The sequence below is a fragment of the Bufo gargarizans genome, chromosome 4 (genome assembly GCF_014858855.1).
Source record: "Bufo gargarizans isolate SCDJY-AF-19 chromosome 4, ASM1485885v1, whole genome shotgun sequence".
In the NCBI taxonomy this organism is placed as follows: Eukaryota; Metazoa; Chordata; class Amphibia; order Anura; family Bufonidae; genus Bufo; species Bufo gargarizans.
Genome location: NC_058083.1, coordinates 296790720 through 296810347, shown reverse-complemented (window position 1 = coordinate 296810347; position 19628 = coordinate 296790720). Strand labels below are relative to the sequence as shown.

At 45.7% G+C, this 19628-nt stretch overlaps 1 protein-coding gene across 2 annotated transcripts in view; it reads left to right on the top strand.

Moving 5' to 3' along the window:
* The window catches only part of LOC122935811 (amine sulfotransferase-like), a 38772-nt gene extending 20573 nt beyond the window's left edge, over positions 1–18199 (top strand). The window contains exons 6-7 of one of the 2 annotated variants that reach the window (XM_044291710.1): positions 5553–5733; positions 17921–18199. In XM_044291710.1, the coding sequence (XP_044147645.1) occupies positions 5553–5733; positions 17921–18042 (303 nt within the window). In that variant the 3' untranslated portion in view covers positions 18043–18199. Of the gene's footprint in view, positions 1–5552; positions 5734–6368; positions 6608–17920 lie in introns of those variants that run through there. The other variant, XM_044291711.1, reaches the window with a different exon arrangement.
* The last annotated feature ends 1429 nt before the right edge of the window (positions 18200–19628 follow it).

Genomic DNA, 19628 nt, shown 5'->3' with positions numbered 1-19628 from the left:
TTGAGGGGTGCGATATACCTGCCTTCACAAAATACAGATTGAAAGCGATATACCTGATTCCAGGAAATATTTCTCCCAGAAGGGCATCCAAGAGCTAAATGGCCACGTTCAGTGACAAGCGAATATATCTTTGGCACACAGTGTCTGTGCCAAGATACATCAGGAAACATGGGCAGGGAAGGTACATAACTTTTACTGCCCACTGTGTGAACCTTCTGACGGCCGTCAAGCATGTAACCCGTAGAACCCGTGTGGATTTGGTGTTACCGCCACGGATTGCATGCAGGCCTGCCTCTTCTTCTCCTCCTCCTACTCCATCCTCCATCTCCTCCTCAGCTGACTCCTCCCTTTCCACTGCTACCGCCTCTTCCGCTGCACCCCCCCAAGCTCCCCAGAACCTATTCGATGTGCCAGGTGAGACGTTGACATGCTGTGCTGCGGCTGTTGTGTCTGGAAGCAAAGAGCCACACCGGTCCTGCACTGCTTTCAGCTCTGCGGTCACAGGCCGATCAGTGGCTAACCACGCTCAATTTGACAGTTGGTAAAGTGGTGTGCGACAACGGTGCCAATCTGCACTGAAACAGGGCAAAATGACTTACGTGTCATGCATGGCACACGTTCTGAACTTAGTCGTGCAGCGATTCGTTGCCAAATACCCCGGGGTCCAGGGCGTCTTGCGGCAGGCCAGGAAAATCTCTGGCTAGTTTAGAAGATCTTACACGGCTATGGCTCGCCTTGCTGACATTCAGCGGCGACACCACCTGCCCGTCAGACGTCTGTTTTGTGACAGCCCAACGCGCTGGAACTCCACCTTGTATATGCTTGATAGGCTGCTCCAGCAGCAACATGTCGTTAACGACTACCTTTGTGAACTCTGCAGCAGACAGGTTCTGGGGAGCTTGGTTTATTTTCACTGCGCCAGTGGCTGCTCGTGCGTGACGCATGCAAACTTCTGTGGCCATTTGATGAGATCACCAAACTGGTCAGTCGCAGCCAGGGCGCCATCAGTGACATCGTACCTTACGCCTTCTTTCTGGAGCGTGCATTATGTTGTGTCATTGAATTCCCGGGAGGGCTACTCTATCTGAGACAAGTCAACAGGAGTGTGACGAGGAGTCAGAGGAGGATGGTGTCTGGGGGAGGAAGAGGAGCAAGAAGAGTAGGCTTTGAGGGGGATTTTAAACTTTTTGGGGATCCCTGGTGTTGTCTGTGGCTTGGGGGAGGAGACTGAGGACGAATTTCTCCTGGGCAATGAGCAGGAGCCAGGGCGCTCCACCGCTTCCAATTTAGTACAAATGGGGGCCTTCATGCTCCACTGCAGAGGGACCCCCGTATAAAAAGGACCACTACTGGGTGGCAACGTACCTAGACCCCAGGTACAAACACAAAATTGCGGACATGTTACCAGCATCACAGAGGGCTGGCAGAATGCAGCATTTCCAGGCCTTGCTGTGAGAGATGCTGCATTCTGCTGTTGCGGGCACTGGCAGAAGAATTTCTACCCACAGCAAAACAGGTACAGGTACCAATCCTACCGCGCCTGCAAGAAGAGGGCGGTTTGAAGATGTGTTGGTCACTTCGGAAATTAGACCATTCGTGCAGCCAACCCATCGACAGCTGCCTTCCGGATCCAGCCTCAGGGAACTCCTAGACCGACAGGTGTCCAACTACATAGGGTTAACGGGAGAAGCGAGGAACCCCTGGACTACTGGGTGAGCAGGCTTGACCTGTGGCCAGAGCTGGCACAATTTTCCATGAAACTCTTGGCTTGCCCCTCGGCGAGTGTCCTGTCCGAAAGGACGTTCAGCGCAGGGGAGGGGATTGTGACCGATAAGCGCACTCGCCTAGCTCACGACAGTGTGGACTACCTCACATTTCTAAAAATGAATGAGGCATGGATCTCGGAGGAATTCAACACCTGTGACAACCACGTGTAATTGAATTTCCTCATGCCAGCCCACACATATCCTCCATCACCCAGAACAAAGGATGGTCCTTGTGTTATGTATATAGAGCGGCATAAAAGGCCTTTTCTGTCAGGTGAATGCCTAATTTTGCAAGCCTGTACATCCACTTGCCTACAGTAAAATTGTTATTCAGTGACCGCCTAATGTACCTCCAGCCACATAATCACTTGTTCTTTTCTGGCAGATGAATGCCTAATTTTGTGGGCCCATACTCCACTGTCCTATAGTAAAATTGGTATCCACTGACCGTCTAATATACCTCCAGCCACATAATTACTTGTTCTTTTTTTGTCATGTAAATGCCTAATTTTTGTGGCCTATACTCCACTAGTCTACAGTAAAATTTCTATCCAGTGACCGCCTAATGTACCTCCAGCCACATAATCCGTTTTTTTCTGTCAGGTGAATGCCTAATTTTTGGGGCCTGTACTCCTGTACACCTAAAATAAAACATTTCTAGGCTCCAGCAGGGCACATATTTTTTTAGTGGTTTCCCTTTAGGACTCATAAAAATGGCCCCTGATTAAAATACATATGTTTTGTGGGAATTTTTGCCATTGACCCCCCTCTGGTATGTCACTGTCCATGTTGTGGGACTGTTTGTGCACTTCTAGTAAGTATTTAGTGGCTGCAAATTTGACCTGAGGTTTTTCAGGTTCACCTGTCATTAAAGTGAAGGGGCCCACCACAAACTCGCGGTTTGCAAAATGTCCCAGCCGATGTTCATCCATCACTAGTAGTGAGGTAGCCCCTTTAAAAGGTTAAAATTATGTCAAAACTATCTTCTGATATGCTATAGATAAGAGATGTAAAACTTGTGGTCCTCCAGCTGTCGCAAAACTACGACTTCCATCATGCCTGGGCAGCCTACAGCTACCATGGCATGCTGGGAGTGGCAATTTTACAACAGCTGGGGGAAAACAAGATTAATATCCCTGCTACAGATAGATGTAAGTTGGATTGAGTTCAAAAGAGGGAAGCAGAATAAAGTATTCCTTTACTCTTTATTCTTTAAGATCGTATGGCAACATTGACCAATAAAAATAAAAAAAAGTAAATAGCATTTTGGGAAAACTGCAGCAAAAACCATGATAAAAGCACAACATGTGAATAATGTCACTAATTAACTGCATACTGGTAGCTACAAAATTATGAAAATCTACTTTAATTGATTTTTCACCAAATAATAAACAGTTTGCACTCCCACACACTTAGGCCTCATGCACGCGAACGTATTTTGTTTCCGTGTCCGTTCCGTTTTTTTTGCGGATAGAATGCGGACCCATTCATTTCAATGGGTCTGCAATGAACGCGGACAGCACACACAGTGTGTGTCTGTTCCGTTGCCCCGCAAAAAAAAAGTGCATGTCCTATTTTTTTCTAGTTTGCAGACAAGGATAGGCATTATTACAATGGATCCACACAAAAAACGGATCCGCAAAAAAACGGATGCCAAATGGAACATCATCCAGTTTTTTTGCGGACCGCAAAACACATACGGTCTTGTGCATGTAGCCTTATTTGGGAAAAATTAAAAAACTGAATGTAAGGGCTCGTTCACATGAACGTTTTTTGCGTTCCGGATACGGTCCGTATACGGAACCATTCATTTCAATGGTTTTGTCCAAAAAACTGAATGTACTCCGTATGCATTTCGTTTCCGTATTTCCGTTCTGTTGAAAGATAGAACATGTCCTATTATTGCCCGCAATAACGTTCCGTGGCTCCATTCAAGTCAATGGGTTCACAAAAAAAAACTGAACACATGCGGAAATGCATCCGTATGAATTCCGTATCTGTTCTGTTTTTGCGGAACCATCTATTGAAAATGTTATGCCCAGCCCAATTTTTTCTATGCAATTACTGTATACTGTATATGCCATACGGAAAAACGGAAGAGAAACAGAAACACAATGGAAACAAATAACGGAACCACGGATCCGTGAAAAACGGCCCGCAAAACACTGAAAAAGACATAGGGTCGTGTGAACGAGCCCTAATTTGTACATGCACTTTCAGACCTGATGATGTGATTTGAAAAAAAATAGGCCTCTGACCCCCCCCCCCCCCCCCCAAAAAAAAAAAAAAAAAAAAAAGTTGGTAATGTAGGCATTTCAATAGCTTGCTAATGATTTCAGAGTAACATCTGGCAGCAAAGTTTTAAATTAAAAAAGCACAATATGGAAACCTATGAAAATGTACCAGACTTATTACAGTAGTTCATGCTGGATGCTGGATGATAAATCTGGCACACCTTTAGGCCTCTTTCACACGAGCGTGTCCGGATAAGGTCCGGATGCGTTGCGGCAAACCCGCGCGAGTAGGTACCCAATTTCAGTCAGTTTTGACTGCGATTGCGTTCCGTTGTTCAGTTTTTATCGTGCGGGGGCAATATGTTTTGCACGCGCGTGATAAAAAACTGAATGTGGTACCCAGACCCGAACCCGGACTTCTTCACAGAAGTTCAGGTTTGGGTTAGCTGTTGTGTAGATTGTATTATTTTCCCTTATAACATGGTTATAAGGTAAAATAATAGCATTCTTGATACAGAATGCTTAGTACAATAGGGCTGGAGGGGTTAAAAAATTAATAATCATAATTTAACTCGCCTTAATCCACTTGATCGCGCAGCCGGCTTCTCTTCTGTCTTCTTCTTTGAGGAATAGGTCCTTTGATGATGTCACTGCGCTCATCACATGGTCCATCACATGATATTTTACAATGATGATGGATCGTGTGACAGACCATGTGATGAGCGTAGTGATGTCATCAAAGGTCCTATTTCTCAAAGAAGACGACAGAAGAGATGCCGGCTGCGCGAACAAGTGGATTAAGGTGAGTTAAATTATTTTTATTTATTTTTTAACCCCTCCAGCCCTATTGTACTATGCATTCTGTATTCAGAATGCTATTATTTTCCCTTATAACCATGTTATAAGGGAAAATAATAATGATCGGGTCTCCATCCAGATTGTCTTCTAGCAACCGTGCGTGAAAATCGCACCGCATCCGCACTTGCTTGCGGATGCTATGCGATTTTCACACAGCTCCATTCACTTCTATGGGGCCTGCGTTGCGTGAAAAACGAACAAAATAGAGCTTGCTGCGATTTTCACGCAACGCACAAGTGATGCGTGAAAATCACCGCTCATGTGCACAGCCCCATAGAAATGAATGGATCCGGATTCAGTGCGGGTGCAATACGTTCACTTCACGCATTGCACCCGCCCGGAAAACTCCCCCGTGTGAAAGAGGCCTTAGACTATTCCAGAATTGTGCACTTGAATTTTGGCACAACTTTAGTTCATCTAATTCCATGCACCATCAACATTAAGTCACACTCCTTTCACTCCCCTCAGCTAAGGAACAAAAAGTCTGAGACAATAAGTTTTGGTGCATGGTCTTGGTGTCAGAATTTTGGCTCATACTGAGCCATAATTATGGAGCATTTGCATTAGTATATCTACCATACTGTGTGCGAATCCAGCCTTTTGAGGTACATTTTTGAAACCTAACCACTATATTTTATAAGGCTTTAGACTTTATTCTATGCATCATTGGCAGTTTCTTTATTTTTCTTTAAAGGATCTAAAATCTGCTGTTTTGAAAATATGTGAGTTTCTGGAAATTAAACTTGATGATGATGGAGTGGACAGAGTTGTGGAGAAGTCAACATTTCAAAATATGAAGAAAGATCCACTTGCCAATTATGAGTCTGTTAAAAAACAATTTTTAGATCAACAGGAAGGAAGCCTTCTACGCAAAGGTAAGATAGAAATATCATAAGCTCTTAGGAGGAAATTAAAGGAAAACATTAGGAGTGGAGTTACCCCTTCCCACTGCAGCCATTTTCCATTTTCATTTTTTACTCCCTGCCTTCCAAAGTCATTATTCCAGTTTTATTTTTCTGTTCATATAGCCATATGAAAGCTTGTTTTTTAGTGGGACAAGTTGTACTTTCTAATGGCACCATTTTAATATTCCATAAGTTGCATTAGAAAGCTGGAAAAAATAATTAATGGATAGAACAGGAAAATAAACAATTGTGTATTCACTGGGTGGTGAAATGGCATGTTACCTTTAGGCCTCATGCACACGACAGTTGTTTTGGTCCGCATCCGAGCCGCCATTTTTACGGCTTGGGTGCGGACCCATTCACTTCAATGGGGCCACAAAAGATGCGGACAGCGCTCCGTGTGCTGTCCGCATCCGTTGCACCGTTCCATGGCCCTGCCAAAAAAAATAGCATATCCTATTCTAGTCCGTTTTGCGGACAAGGCATGTCTACAATGGGCCGCCCGTTCCGTCAATTACAGTGATACCAAATTTCCATTGCTTTTGGTTTATTTTAATAATTTTTTGTTCACATAACCATATAAATGGCTTATTTTTTTTTTATAGGACAAGTTGTATTTGATGACACAAATTACCATAACTTGTATTGGAAAAATGGAAATAAATGTTCTCATGGGTGAAATTAAAAACAAAAACTAAACAAAGGAACACAATTCCACCATGTTTTTTGTTTTGTTTTGTTTTGTGCTTATGGCATTTGCTGTGCACTAAAAATGATATAGCCTTAGCCTTAATATTTCTATAATGTTTGATTACTTTAAGAAAAATACAAACCTTTAACCCCTTTCTGACCTCCACTGTCCGGTCTTTAAAGATGGTGCCCACTCGTGAGCGCAGTGGGTGCCATAATAACCACCAGGTTTCTGCTGTTTTAAACAGCAGAGGCCTGGGTTTAATGTCTGCAATGGACAGTAAAGCCTCATTCACACGTCCGTGTCCATGCTCAAATTCGTGAGCAGGTGATCAGTGATGCATCCGTGAAGCTGTCCGTGAAGGATCCGTGTTGGGTCTGTGTGTTTTAGTTTTTAGCGTTGCATCCGTGTTGACACCGAACAGCTGATTATATTTTTTTTCAAAGTATCTCTTCTTATTGATCCATGAAACATGGATGCAACATGGAGGGCATCTGTGTTGCATCCGTGGTTTTCACAGACACATAGACCATAATGGACATGATGGATCCGTGAACACGGACAAAATAGAACATGCATCTGTGCTAAACACACTGATCCACTATCACGATCGGCGTAACTGTCACATACGTGACACGGAGGGAGGAAAAGAGGGAGGCCCTGCCCTAGTGAGAGGGAAGGTGGTGACCCCTGACTCACCTTGCGGCTGGCGCCTGGCTGCCCTGTCGTCCCTAGACGGGTTCCTCACCCGTACGCCGATCACGTGCCTAAAACCCTGGCTTTCCCTAGGATGAGCCCTAGATAGTGAACAGGGCGGTGGGAACACTAGTCCGCACCACTAGCTCTAAAGGAAAACACCAAGGGGAGGACAGACAATACAAACTAAACATATAATCCCAGGTGGGCAACAACAGGAGACAACAAAAGCCCAACAGGGATCCGGAGGGTAGCACTCTGGAACAACAACCAGATTCTCAGCTCCAGTGGGTCAGCATAGATGTCCAGGCAGGAAGCTCTATAACTGGCAACAAGAGAAGTGTGAGAGGAGAATATAAGGAGTTTGGGAGTGGCAGACAAGAAACAGCTGAGGAGGAGAAGCTACGGATCCCTGAGTGAGACAAAAAGGATAGCAAGGCAAACACAGAAAACAAACACTAAGAAACACAGTGATCTTTAGACATAGAGCGCGCAGCCACCCGCTGCGACTTCCTGACCCCGGGTATAACGGAGTCAGACGTGGCTCTTGACACCCTCGTGACAGTACCCCCCCTTTCACGAGGGGCCTCCGGACACTCAGGACCAGGTCTCTCCGGATGAGAGACATGGAAAGCCTGAATCAACCTGTTGGCGTTTACCTCTGACGCTGGAACCCACATTCTTTCCTCGGGACCGTAACCCCTCCAATGCACCAGATACTGAAGAGAGCGGCGGACCCGACGAGAATCAACAATTCTGGATATTTGAAACTCCAGATTACCATCCACAACAACAGGAGGAGGTGGCAGCGGTGATGGTTCTAGAGGTGGAACATACTTCTTGAGCAACGACTTATGGAAGACGTTATGGATCTTAAAAGTCTGAGGTAGCTCCAGGCGAAAAGCCACAGGGTTAATGACGGCTACAATTTTATAAGGACCAATGAACCTAGGACCCAGTTTCCAAGAGGGAACCTTCAACTTAATATTCCTAGTAGACAACCACACATAGTCATTCACTCCTAGGTCCGGACCTGGCGACCGTTTCTTATCGGCCATGCATTTGTATTTACCACTCATATTTTTCAAGTTAGCTTGCACCTTCTGCCATACCGATGAAAGAGATGAAGAAAACCGTTCCTCTTCGGGAACCCCAGAAGACCCCCCCTCTTTGAAAGTACAAAATTGGGGATGAAAACCGTATGCACCAAGAAATGGTGACTTGCCAGTGGATTCCTGACGGCGATTATTTATGGCAAACTCGGCTAACGGTAAATATGATGACCACACCTCTTGGTTTTCAGACGCAAAACACCTTAAATATGTTTCTAGGTTTTGGTTGGTACGCTCAGTCTGTCCATTCGACTGAGGATGGAAAGCTGAGGAAAAGGATAAGTGTACCCCTAAACGGGTACAAAAAGCTTTCCAAAACTTAGAAATAAACTGGGTTCCCCGATCCGAAACCACATCGGAAGGGACCCCGTGAAGCTTCACGATTTCACTGATAAACACCTGAGCAAGAGTCTTAGCATTAGGAAGTGCGGGTAGCGCAATAAAGTGTACCATTTTGCTAAACCTGTCTACTACTACCAAGATAACTGTTTTACCCGCAGACAAAGGTAAGTCAGTGATGAAATCCATTGATAGATGTGTCCATGGTCTATTGGGGATGAAAAGTGGCAATAAAGACCCTGCTGGACGTGTATGAGAGACTTTCGCGCGTGCACAAGTAGAACAAGTAGACACGAAATCTATTACATCCTGACGCAACCTTGGCCACCAAAAACGACGAGACAATAGCTCCAAGGTTGCTTTACTACCCGGGTGCCCAGCAAGTGCCGAATTATGATGTTCCTTCAATAACTCAAGACGCAGGTTTAACGGTACAAACAATTTCTCTGAGGGGCAAGAGGCCGGGGCGTCCCCCTGGGCCTCTAACACCTTTCCCTCTAGAACAGAGTGTACAGCAGAGACAACCACTCCTCTTTGTAAAATAGGTACCGGATCACTAACATTACCCCCTCCAGGGAAACTACGAGACAATGCGTCTGCCTTGGTATTTTTTGCCCCAGGACGATAGGTGATTACAAAGTTAAATCTGGTAAAGAATAGCGACCACCTAGCTTGTCTAGGGGTGAGACGCTTAGCCGATTCTAGGTACAGAAGGTTTTTGTGATCCGTAATTACCGTGACGGGGTGGATTGCTCCCTCTAAGAAGTGACGCCACTCTTCAAACGCCAGTTTAATCGCCAACAGTTCCCTATTTCCAATATCATAGTTCTTTTCTGCTGCAGATAATTTTTTGGAAAAGAAAGCGCAAGGACGCCATTTGCCAGGAGACGGACCCTGAGACAATACAGCCCCCACTCCCACCTCCGACGCATCAACTTCAACAATAAAAGGCTGGGAGACATCAGGTTGAATTAGGACAGGTGCCGAGGTAAATCTCTCTTTTAGAGAGGAAAATGCAATTTTAGCGGCGTCAGACCATTTAGAAAAATCAGTCCCCTTCCTAGTCATGTCAGTAAGGGGTTTAACGATCACTGAATAATTTTTAATAAACTTTCTGTAGAAATTTGCGAAACCCAAAAACCGTTGTAGAGCTTTAAGGTTCTCAGGAAGATCCCAATCTAAAATTGCCTGGACCTTCCCAGGATCCATACGGAAACCTGAAGCAGATAATAGATATCCCAGGAATTGTATTTCCTGAACGGCGAAGACACATTTTTCAATTTTCGCATATAATTTATTCGTCCGTAGGACCTGCAGTACTTGCCTGACATGTACTTCATGTGTTTTCAGATCAGCCGAATAAATTAAGATATCATCTAGGTATATGACTACAAACCTGCCGATGAGATGACTAAAAATATCATTAACGAAATGTTGGAAGACAGCAGGGGCATTGGTCAGACCGAAAGGCATGACTAAATTTTCGTAATGCCCCTCAGGGGTGTTAAAAGCTGTCTTCCACTCATCCCCTTCCTTGATACGAATCAGATTGTAGGCCCCCCTAAGATCAAGTTTGGAGAACCACCTAGCACCCGCAATCTGATTAAAAAGGTCAGGAATGAGAGGAAGAGGGTATGGGTCTCGGACGGTTATCCGGTTTAGCTCACGGAAATCTAGGCAAGGACGCAGGCCCCCATCTTTCTTTTTAACAAAGAAAAACCCTGCAGCCACGGGTGAAGAAGAGGGTCTGATGTGTCCCTTGGCCAGACTCTCGGAGATATAATCTTTCATGGCTTGTCTCTCGGGACCCGAAAGATTATACAACCTGGACTTGGGTAATTTTGCACCGGGAATCAGGTTAACCGGGCAATCATAAGGACGATGAGGTGGTAGCTTCTGACAACCCTTTTCAGAAAAAACGTCCTCAAAGTCCGAAATAAATGTAGGTAGGGAAGCTATGGAGGCGATTAAGCAATTGTTATTTAAGCAATTCTCTCTGCAATGCTCACTCCACTCCAATATCTCCCTGGCCTGCCAATCCACCACTGGATTGTGCGCTACCAACCAGGGAAGACCCAATACCACAGGGGAGGGAAGGCCCTCCAGAACGTAACATGAAAGACGCTCCTTATGGTGGTCCTCTACCCGAAGATGTAAGTTATGGACAACGTGAGTGAGGTTTCTCTGAGACAGAGGAGCAGAGTCAATAGCGAATATGGGAATGGGTCTCTGCAGCGTACAGAGAGACAAACCCATAGTGCGGGCAAAATGGGCATCTATCAAATTTACCCCTGCACCACTGTCTAGAAAAAAAGAAATAGACTCCGTCTTAACACCAAAAACAATAACCGCTGGCAACACAAATTGAGATGTTCGTATGGAGGAAACGTATACCCCCCGGCTGACATCCTCCGCACAGCCTGGGGTTAGTAGTTTTTCCGACGGTCTTTTGTTTTTGGGAAAGGAGGGACAGACATTAATGAAATGACCCTTCCCCCCACAGAAAAAACAAGCCCCCCACCTACGGCGAACCTCAGGAGGACGGACCTGACGAGAAGTTCCTCCTAGCTGCATAGGCTCATCCAAGTCAGTACAGACTAACTGCTGCTTGGGAGAGGTTACCGATTGCTCAGGAATTTTCGATCTCTCCCTAAGACGTCTATCTATCCTGATAGAGAGGGACATAACAGCATCAAGGGAAAGGGGGGTCTCATACAGCGCCAGCGCATCCTTAACCCTTTCAGATAACCCAGAGCAGAACTGACTCCTGAGAGCCGGGTCGTTCCACTGAGTATCCGTAGCCCACCTGCGGAACTCTGAGCAATATTCCTCTGCTGGCCGATCTCCCTGTAGGAGTCTCCGTAACTTCGACTCAGCCAGGGCGACACGGTCAGGGTCATCATATATGAGACCCAAAGCCCCAAAAAATCCCTCCACTGACCGGAGAGCCTGGGAACCAGGGGGTAACGAGAACGCCCAGGATTGCGGGTCCCCCTGAAGCAGGGAAATAACAATCCCCACCCGCTGTTCTTCATTACCTGAGGAGTAAGGGCGCAGCTTAAAATATAATTTGCAGGCCTCACGGAACAACACAAATTTGTCCCTTCCCCCAGAGAATCTGTCAGGAAGAACAACCTTGGGTTCTGTAACAACCTGGTTACCCATAGCAACCGCTGGGCTTACGGTCTGCTGCATTTGCTGCTGCTGTTGGAGGACAGACGCCTTCAATCCTGCCACCTCCAAAGACAGGCCTTGAAGCTGTTTTGCCAAAGCAGCAATAGGATCCATATTGGATTCTAAGTAGAGAAAAAAAAAAAAATTATATATTTTTTATTTTATTTTTTTTTCTCAAAAAAAATAAGGGCCAGTTATAATATCACGATCGGCGTAACTGTCACATACGTGACACGGAGGGAGGAAAAGAGGGAGGCCCTGCCCTAGTGAGAGGGAAGGTGGTGACCCCTGACTCACCTTGCGGCTGGCGCCTGGCTGCCCTGTCGTCCCTAGACGGGTTCCTCACCCGTACGCCGATCACGTGCCTAAAACCCTGGCTTTCCCTAGGATGAGCCCTAGATAGTGAACAGGGCGGTGGGAACACTAGTCCACACCACTAGCTCTAAAGGAAAACACCAAGGGGAGGACAGACAATACAAACTAAACATATAATCCCAGGTGGGCAACAACAGGAGACAACAAAAGCCCAACAGGGATCCGGAGGGTAGCACTCTGGAACAACAACCAGATTCTCAGCTCCAGTGGGTCAGCATAGATGTCCAGGCAGGAAGCTCTATAACTGGCAACCAGAGAAGTGTGAGAGGAGAATATAAGGAGTTTGGGAGTGGCAGACAAGAAACAGCTGAGGAGGAGAAGCTACGGATCCCTGAGTGAGACAAAAAGGATAGCAAGGCAAACACAGAAAACAAACACTAAGAAACACCGTGATCTTTAGACATAGAGCGCGCAGCCACCCGCTGCGACTTCCTGACCCCGGGTATAACGGAGTCAGACGTGGCTCTTGACACCCTCGTGACATCCACGGACCGTGCTAAAACACTAATGTCTGAATACACACATTAAAATGAATAGAGACGTTTGCTGTCCGTGGAGAACACGTACAGCACACGTCCATGAAACACTGATGTGTGAATGAGGCTTAATGCTGATCGCAGACATTTAACCTCTCAGATGCTGTGGTCAAATGTGAGAGCTAAAGCTGGAAGCCACGCTCTTTCTGGTCATGGCCGACTTCCCCTGGAGGAGATCAGTTTACTGCATTGGAATATACTGAATCTGTTCTAAAGCCTGTTTTCGTTGTTCATTAGTGGCAAAAGTAAAATATATTTGCTGTTCAGCGGTGCAGTTACATGTTCTAAAGCCCTATTTTGTGTGTATTAGTGAGAAAAAAAGGCCGTTGTGTGGTGAAGTGAGAAAATTACTTTTTTGGGGTGTTTTTAATTCCTTTTTTATTGCACAGGTCACAGCCAGGGGCGTAACTAGAGGTGACTGGGCCCCACAGCAAATTTTTGTAAACCCCGCTCCTTTGGCTAGTCACGATCTAGACCAGACTAGGCTGCCATGCCATCCTTTTCCTATTATATATATTATATACATACACACACACCCTATCTGTCATGTAGTGTCATTCTATCATACTGTTGTGGGGGCCGTGTCAAAGTCTTAGGCCCCTTTCACACGGGCGAGTTTTCCGCGCGGGTGCAATGCGTGATGTGAACGCATTGCACCCGCACTGAATCCGGACCCATTCACTTCAATGGGGCTGTGTACATGATCAGTGATTTTCACGCATGACTTGTGCGTTGCGTAAAAATCGCAGCATTCTCTATATTGTGCGTTTTTCACGTAGCGCAGGTCCCACAGAAGTGAATGGGGCTGCTTGAAAATTGCATCCGCAAGCATTGCGGATGCAATGCGATTTTCACGGATGGTTGCTAGGAGATGATAGGGGCCCGAACTTTATTATATTCCCTTATAACATGGTTATAAGGGAAAATAATAGCATTCTTAATACAGAAAAATAATTATTCACCTCATTCACTTGATCGCGCAGCCCGGCTCGTCTTCTTTCAGGACCTGGCAGGAAAAGTACATTTGGTGACGTCACCGCGCTCACAACGTGGTGAGCGTGGTGACGACGGAGCAGGTCCTGCTGAATGAAGATAGAAATCTTCTATCTTCATTCAGCAGGACCTGCGCCGACGTCACCACGCTCAACACCAGGTTGCTAGGAGATATTGTTTGTAAACTTTTAGTTTTTTATCACGTGCATGAAAAACGCATCAAAACGCATTGCACCCGCGCAGAAAAAACTGAACGCAATCGTAGACAAAACTGACTGAACTAGCTTGAAAAATGGTGGGAGTTTCACTGAATGCACCCTGAACGCACCTGGAGCCAACCCGTATCGTTTGTGTGAAAGGGACCAGCCATTCCCGTATTGCGGACCACATGCGGATCAGCAATAAATGGGCACCCTTCCGTGTGCATTCCGCATCACGGATGCGGACCCATTCACTTCAATGGGTCCGCAAATCCAGAGATGCGGAAGGGTGCGAAACGGAATCACGGAACGGAACACTAAGGAAGCACTACGCAGGGCTTCCGTGGGGTTCCATTCCGCACTTCCGTTCCACCAAAAGATAGAACATGTCCTTTTTGCAGAATTGTGCTTTCCAGGTGAACATGACATCATACTACACTGTATGTACAGTATGACCTCGGCTGTAGCATAGACGCCCATTCTATGTATTGCTGCAGGGCTGACATCGAATGTAGTATGTGTCCCCATGGTCTGAGCCCCTGGTAACCAGTCGAGTAGCTAGAAATGACTGGGCCCCACAGCAAATTTTTAAATGGGCAGGCAGGCGTCATACAGTGGCATTTGATTCTTTAACATACATGTGTTTTTACTGGACTATGACGTACACAATACAAAAATGCAGTACTCCACGTTCTTGTATCCTGCACAATCCGGTAAAAAAAAATAATGGATTTTTTATTTTATTTTTACAATGAAACTCTATGGTGAACGGATGTCACTGTCATGGCATCAGTATGAGGCATCCGAATAAGTTTTTTTGTATACGTTAAACGGATGGGAAAAACGTGATGTGAACCCAGCCTTAAAAAAGGGGTTGTCTGGGTTCAGAGCTGAACCCGGACATCCCTCCATTTTCACCCCGGCAGCCCCCCTGACATGAGCATCGGAGCAGTTCATGCTCCGATGCTCTCCTTTGCCCTGCGCTAAATTGCGCAGGGCAAAGGCATTTTTTTGGAGATCTGGTGACATACCGGGGCTCTCCATGGGGCTGCCAGGGACCCTAGTAAAACGGCTAGGGCAGAGCTAAAGCCGCCCCTCAGAGCCGGTGACGTCACCGAACACACTGCCGGGCGGAAATTTCTGCCCGGCAGTGTGTTATTGAAAACAAAAGAGCCCGTGCCCTGCGCGATTTAGCGCAGGACAAAGGAGCGCATCAGAGCATAAGATGCTCCGATGCTAGCCTCAGGGGGGCTGTCTGGGTGAAAATAAGGGTATGTCCGGGTTCAGCTCTGAACCCGGACAACCCCTTTAAATGTGGGACAAAAATGTGATGTGAACTAGCGGTAAAAACCATACTCGCCTGCTCCCCGCCGCTCCGTGATCTTCCAGTCCCCATTCTGGCCTCATACTGGTGTCCCCAAGCTGCACATGGGCGCCCAGGGGAGTGTGGCATCAGATGGATAGGGGGCCTAGAGGGCAGGGCATCAGATAAGTAGGGGGCCCACAGGACAGAACTGGGGGGGGGGACAGCAGATGAATGCAGCTGGGGGGCTATATGAGATGTAGGACAGCTAGGGTTGGCAGGGATAAGCCTGGAATGTATGGGCTCCTGATAGTGACAGGCATAGCATCTTCTTTCTGCAGCACTTCCTGTCACTATTCAGTCTCCCCTCTCCCTCCTGTTACTGCCGACTACAGAGCAGTTTCTGTAGCAGAAGCTGGGCTGTACCAATAGTTAGGAGAAGGAGGGGAGACAGGATCTCCCTGTAGCACACTGTACTGAGCCCTGGCTGCACTATTAAGCAGCCAGGCTCCTCTATTAATGGTCCGTGCTGATGGGCGGGGCTTAGCTCCGAGGACATTCTAAAGCAGCAGTGAAGTGAGTGTAGAGGGGGTGTGGCCAGTCTGTTTACTACTGCTCCGGGCCCCTTGTCAGCCCGGGCCCCGAAGCAGCTGCTTCCCCTGCTTCACTGGTAGGTACGCCACTGGTCACAGCAGAGTAAGGGGGCATGGCAGCAGGAATCACAGTGAGAGCTCCCGGTGTCATCTAGCGGTTGTGTCTTGACCAGAAACCCGGACACCAAACAGACAGCTCACGATCCTCCAACTGTTGCACGGGAAAGGGCAGTCCACATCAATCAATTCAACAGGAAATCCCAGCAACTGTGTTAGTTTTAATCCATGTTATTCTTTATTCCATAGAGTATAAATACAAGATTACAGGACGCGTTTCGGCAGTTGAGGAAGGCTGGACGATAATTTTGTATTTATAGTCTATGGAATAAAGAATAACATGGATTAAAACTAACACAGTTGCTGGGATTTCCTGTTGAATTTACCAGAAACCCAGCGGTTCTTGAAAGGTTGACTCGGTCATCTCTGTTTTGGATCCATTCCTGTTTTTTGGGCTTTAGCAATACTGATGGATTACTGACCAAATGCTGACCGAGTGAAGGTGGATGCTCAACAAACAGGATCCGTTTTTGGGGGGTTATTGTTCTGATGGATCAGAGGAAGGGCAAAATAATCAGTGACGTCAACACAAACTTACTGCTGACACCCTCTCCACCTTGTCGGGGGAGATCTACTTGTATAAGCAGTTAATAGAACAGGTTCTGTAGACATCTAAGTGGAATCTGCTGATGACGGTGTAAAAGGAGTGCGCTTCTTCTTGGTGCTAACATCGACTTGTAAGGCTGAGTTCACACTTGAGTTATTTGGGCAGTTTTGGCCCCGTGACTGCCCAAATAAGTGAAGTCTGCAGTGATTCAAAGAGCGACGCCTGTCATCTACATGTCATACTGACTCACAGTAATATATCACTATCACAGCAGATTCCCTATGCGTGTTACTGCAAGGCACAGTGTTCTACACCACTATAAAGGCCCTCTGCAGCCAGGAAATAGCAGTTTTTTTTAAGTGATTCGCATCAAATAAATTCGGATCAAAACTATTTTTTTTTTAAACCAGCCGAATTGAATTTTTGAAAACTTTGCTCATCTCTAGAGATTTTTTTATTTTTATTTTTTACTGTATTTTTAGCATAAACATTGTGCAGAACCATAGAATGCCTTCAAATATTCTTGCAGTCTGTGGCAAAAGCGCTAAGGCAGGGCTTAATAGGAACTTTACAAAGCATTTACGAGGCTGCCACAGTAACCGAAAGACTCCTGCGATCTTGTTGTGGGAATAAGGGGTGTTTGGTCATGGGAAGAATCCCATGGTTGCAAGTGACCACGGCATCTGAGAGGTTAAATGTCTTTGATCAGAGTCTTTTCCAAGCATTGACACTGCTGCAGGATGTTTTCTGTGGAAAACAGCAGGCACCTGCCAGCTACAGTATGACACTAAAGACCCACCATCCACTGTACATGTATGGTAAATGTTGGGAAGGGGTAAGAAAAGAAAATCCTGTATGTTTGCATGCAGCCAGCTTCACAGCTTAGTTAGAGGGAGTCTATTGTGAGCCACAGCTGTAAGGCTGAATTCACACATGCAGTTTTTCGCTAATTTTTTTTTTTTTTGAAGGTTAGAACTTAATGGAAATGTCACAGAACATGGTAAAAATACACTGTACAAAAAAAAAATGAGAAAAGTAAATTGGGTTCGGCTCATCAACCTAAGGCCTCATGCACACAACCCTTGTATTGGTCCGCATCTGAGCCGCAGTTTTTGCAGCTTGAATGCAGACCCATTCACTTCAATTGGGCCGCAATTGTGCTGTCCGCATCCGTTGCTCTGTTCTGCGGACCGCAAAAAATATTACCTGTCCTATTCTTGTCCGTTTTGCTGACAACAATAGGCAGTTATACCAATGGCTGTCCGTGTTGTTCTGCAAATTGCGGAACGCACAGGAACGCCATCCGTGTTTTGCGGATCCACAATTTGCAGACTGCAAAACACACAACGGTCGTGTGCATGAGGCCTAAGGCTGCTATTTCATCAAAAACATTGTTTCTTATCTGTGATCCAGCTGAAAATACTAAAATAAAAATTATATTGTGCTATTAAGAAGTTTTCATGTTTATATTTAACTTTCAGGGACAATTGGGGATTGGAAAAATCTATTGACTGTTGCTCAAAGTGAAAAGGTTGATAAAGTGCTCCAAGAAAAGTTAGGAGATCTGTCACTGAAATTTATCTGGGACATCAATGAAGAATAGAAGCCGGACTAATCTACTCAATAATTAATGATGTACAAATACATAAGCAATACATTATATTAACCATTAAACCGTTTTGTTGTCAAATTACCATATACTTCATTTACTTATCCTGCATTTTACACATGTACCAGGAATGTTGATTTGGTCTTAACAATAAATGATCAAGTAAAAAACAAAAAAAACTATGAAAGTGGTATATGATCAATATTACTAGCTTTTGAAAGGAGGGTCAATACATTAGGCCATAGTAGATTTCTAACTCCACTCCACGCAATGCCACAGTAATTATTCCCAAAAATGCCGCCCCCATACACACACACACACGCAGTAGTTATTCTTCCTTAGTGCCTCACAGGAGTTTTTCCCTCTTACTGCTCCCTTCACAGTAGTGATGCTTCCTTAGTGTGCCCACACAGTAGTTATGCTCCTTTGTGTCCCCACGCATTAGTTTTGCCCCCTTAGTGCTCCCTTATAGTAAAAATGCCCTGTTAGTTCTCCCACAGTTATGTCCCTTACTGTCCCCACACAGTAGTTATGCCACCTAAGTGGTCCATAAAATAATTTCCCCTTACTGTCCCCTCACAGTAAAAACGTCCTGCTAAATCTCCCATTTATACCCCCTTAGTGTCTCCACGCTGTAGTTAAGCTTTCTAAGTGCCCCTTTCACAGTAGTTATGCCACTTTAGTGCCCCACGATGTCCACTTATTGCCCCCTCACAGTAAAAAGCCCTGCTTATGCTCCCAGTTATGCCCCCTTAAAGCCTCCAGACTGTAGTTAAGCCTTCTTAGTGCCCCCTTCACAGTAGTTATGTATCCTTAGTAGCCAGACACTGTCTGTAAAATGTCCCCTTAGTGCCCTCATACAGTAGCTAAGCCACTCTGTGAGCTCACCTGCTCAGGTCCGCAGACGCAATGACATCACCACATCACGCCTGCTGCTGGGGATAGCTAAGAATGGAGATTGGACTTGAATGCTCCCTGCTTCATTGCAGCATTCAACATTATCTGCATCCTCAGGATACAGATACAGTTGAAATCGGCACATACCTCAGCAATTCTGGTACAGTCGCTGAAGTCCAGGACTGTCCTGCCGGATATTAGATGGTTGGGAGTTTTGCTGTGAAATGGTCTCTATGCATTAAGCCATGGGTGACTTTAAGGACCAATAGATCCATCAACATGGTTTACCCACAGCATGAAGGAGTTCTACTGGTTGAAAGGGTGGCAGTGGTATATATATAGAGTCACATTGTTCACAGTTGCAACTGGGCCTCATAGCCAAGTGAGGGGGCAGTTGAGCATTGCACTGATTGCCAAACTATAACTGTAGATTTAATTGGGATATACATATATATATATATATATATATATATATATATATATTCATTATTTATTTATTTATTTATAATGGTGAAGTGTACAGTAGAGGTGTGGTGGGGGTGTATATCTCACCCGGGGTTTCCAGTTTAGTTGGGTGAGGTAGTAGAAATCCAGAGATGTGTTTTGAGCAAACCTTGTTGCGGATGCAAATAAGGGGGGTCATGAACCCTCAAATTTTGCATGTGCAATATGACACGATGGTT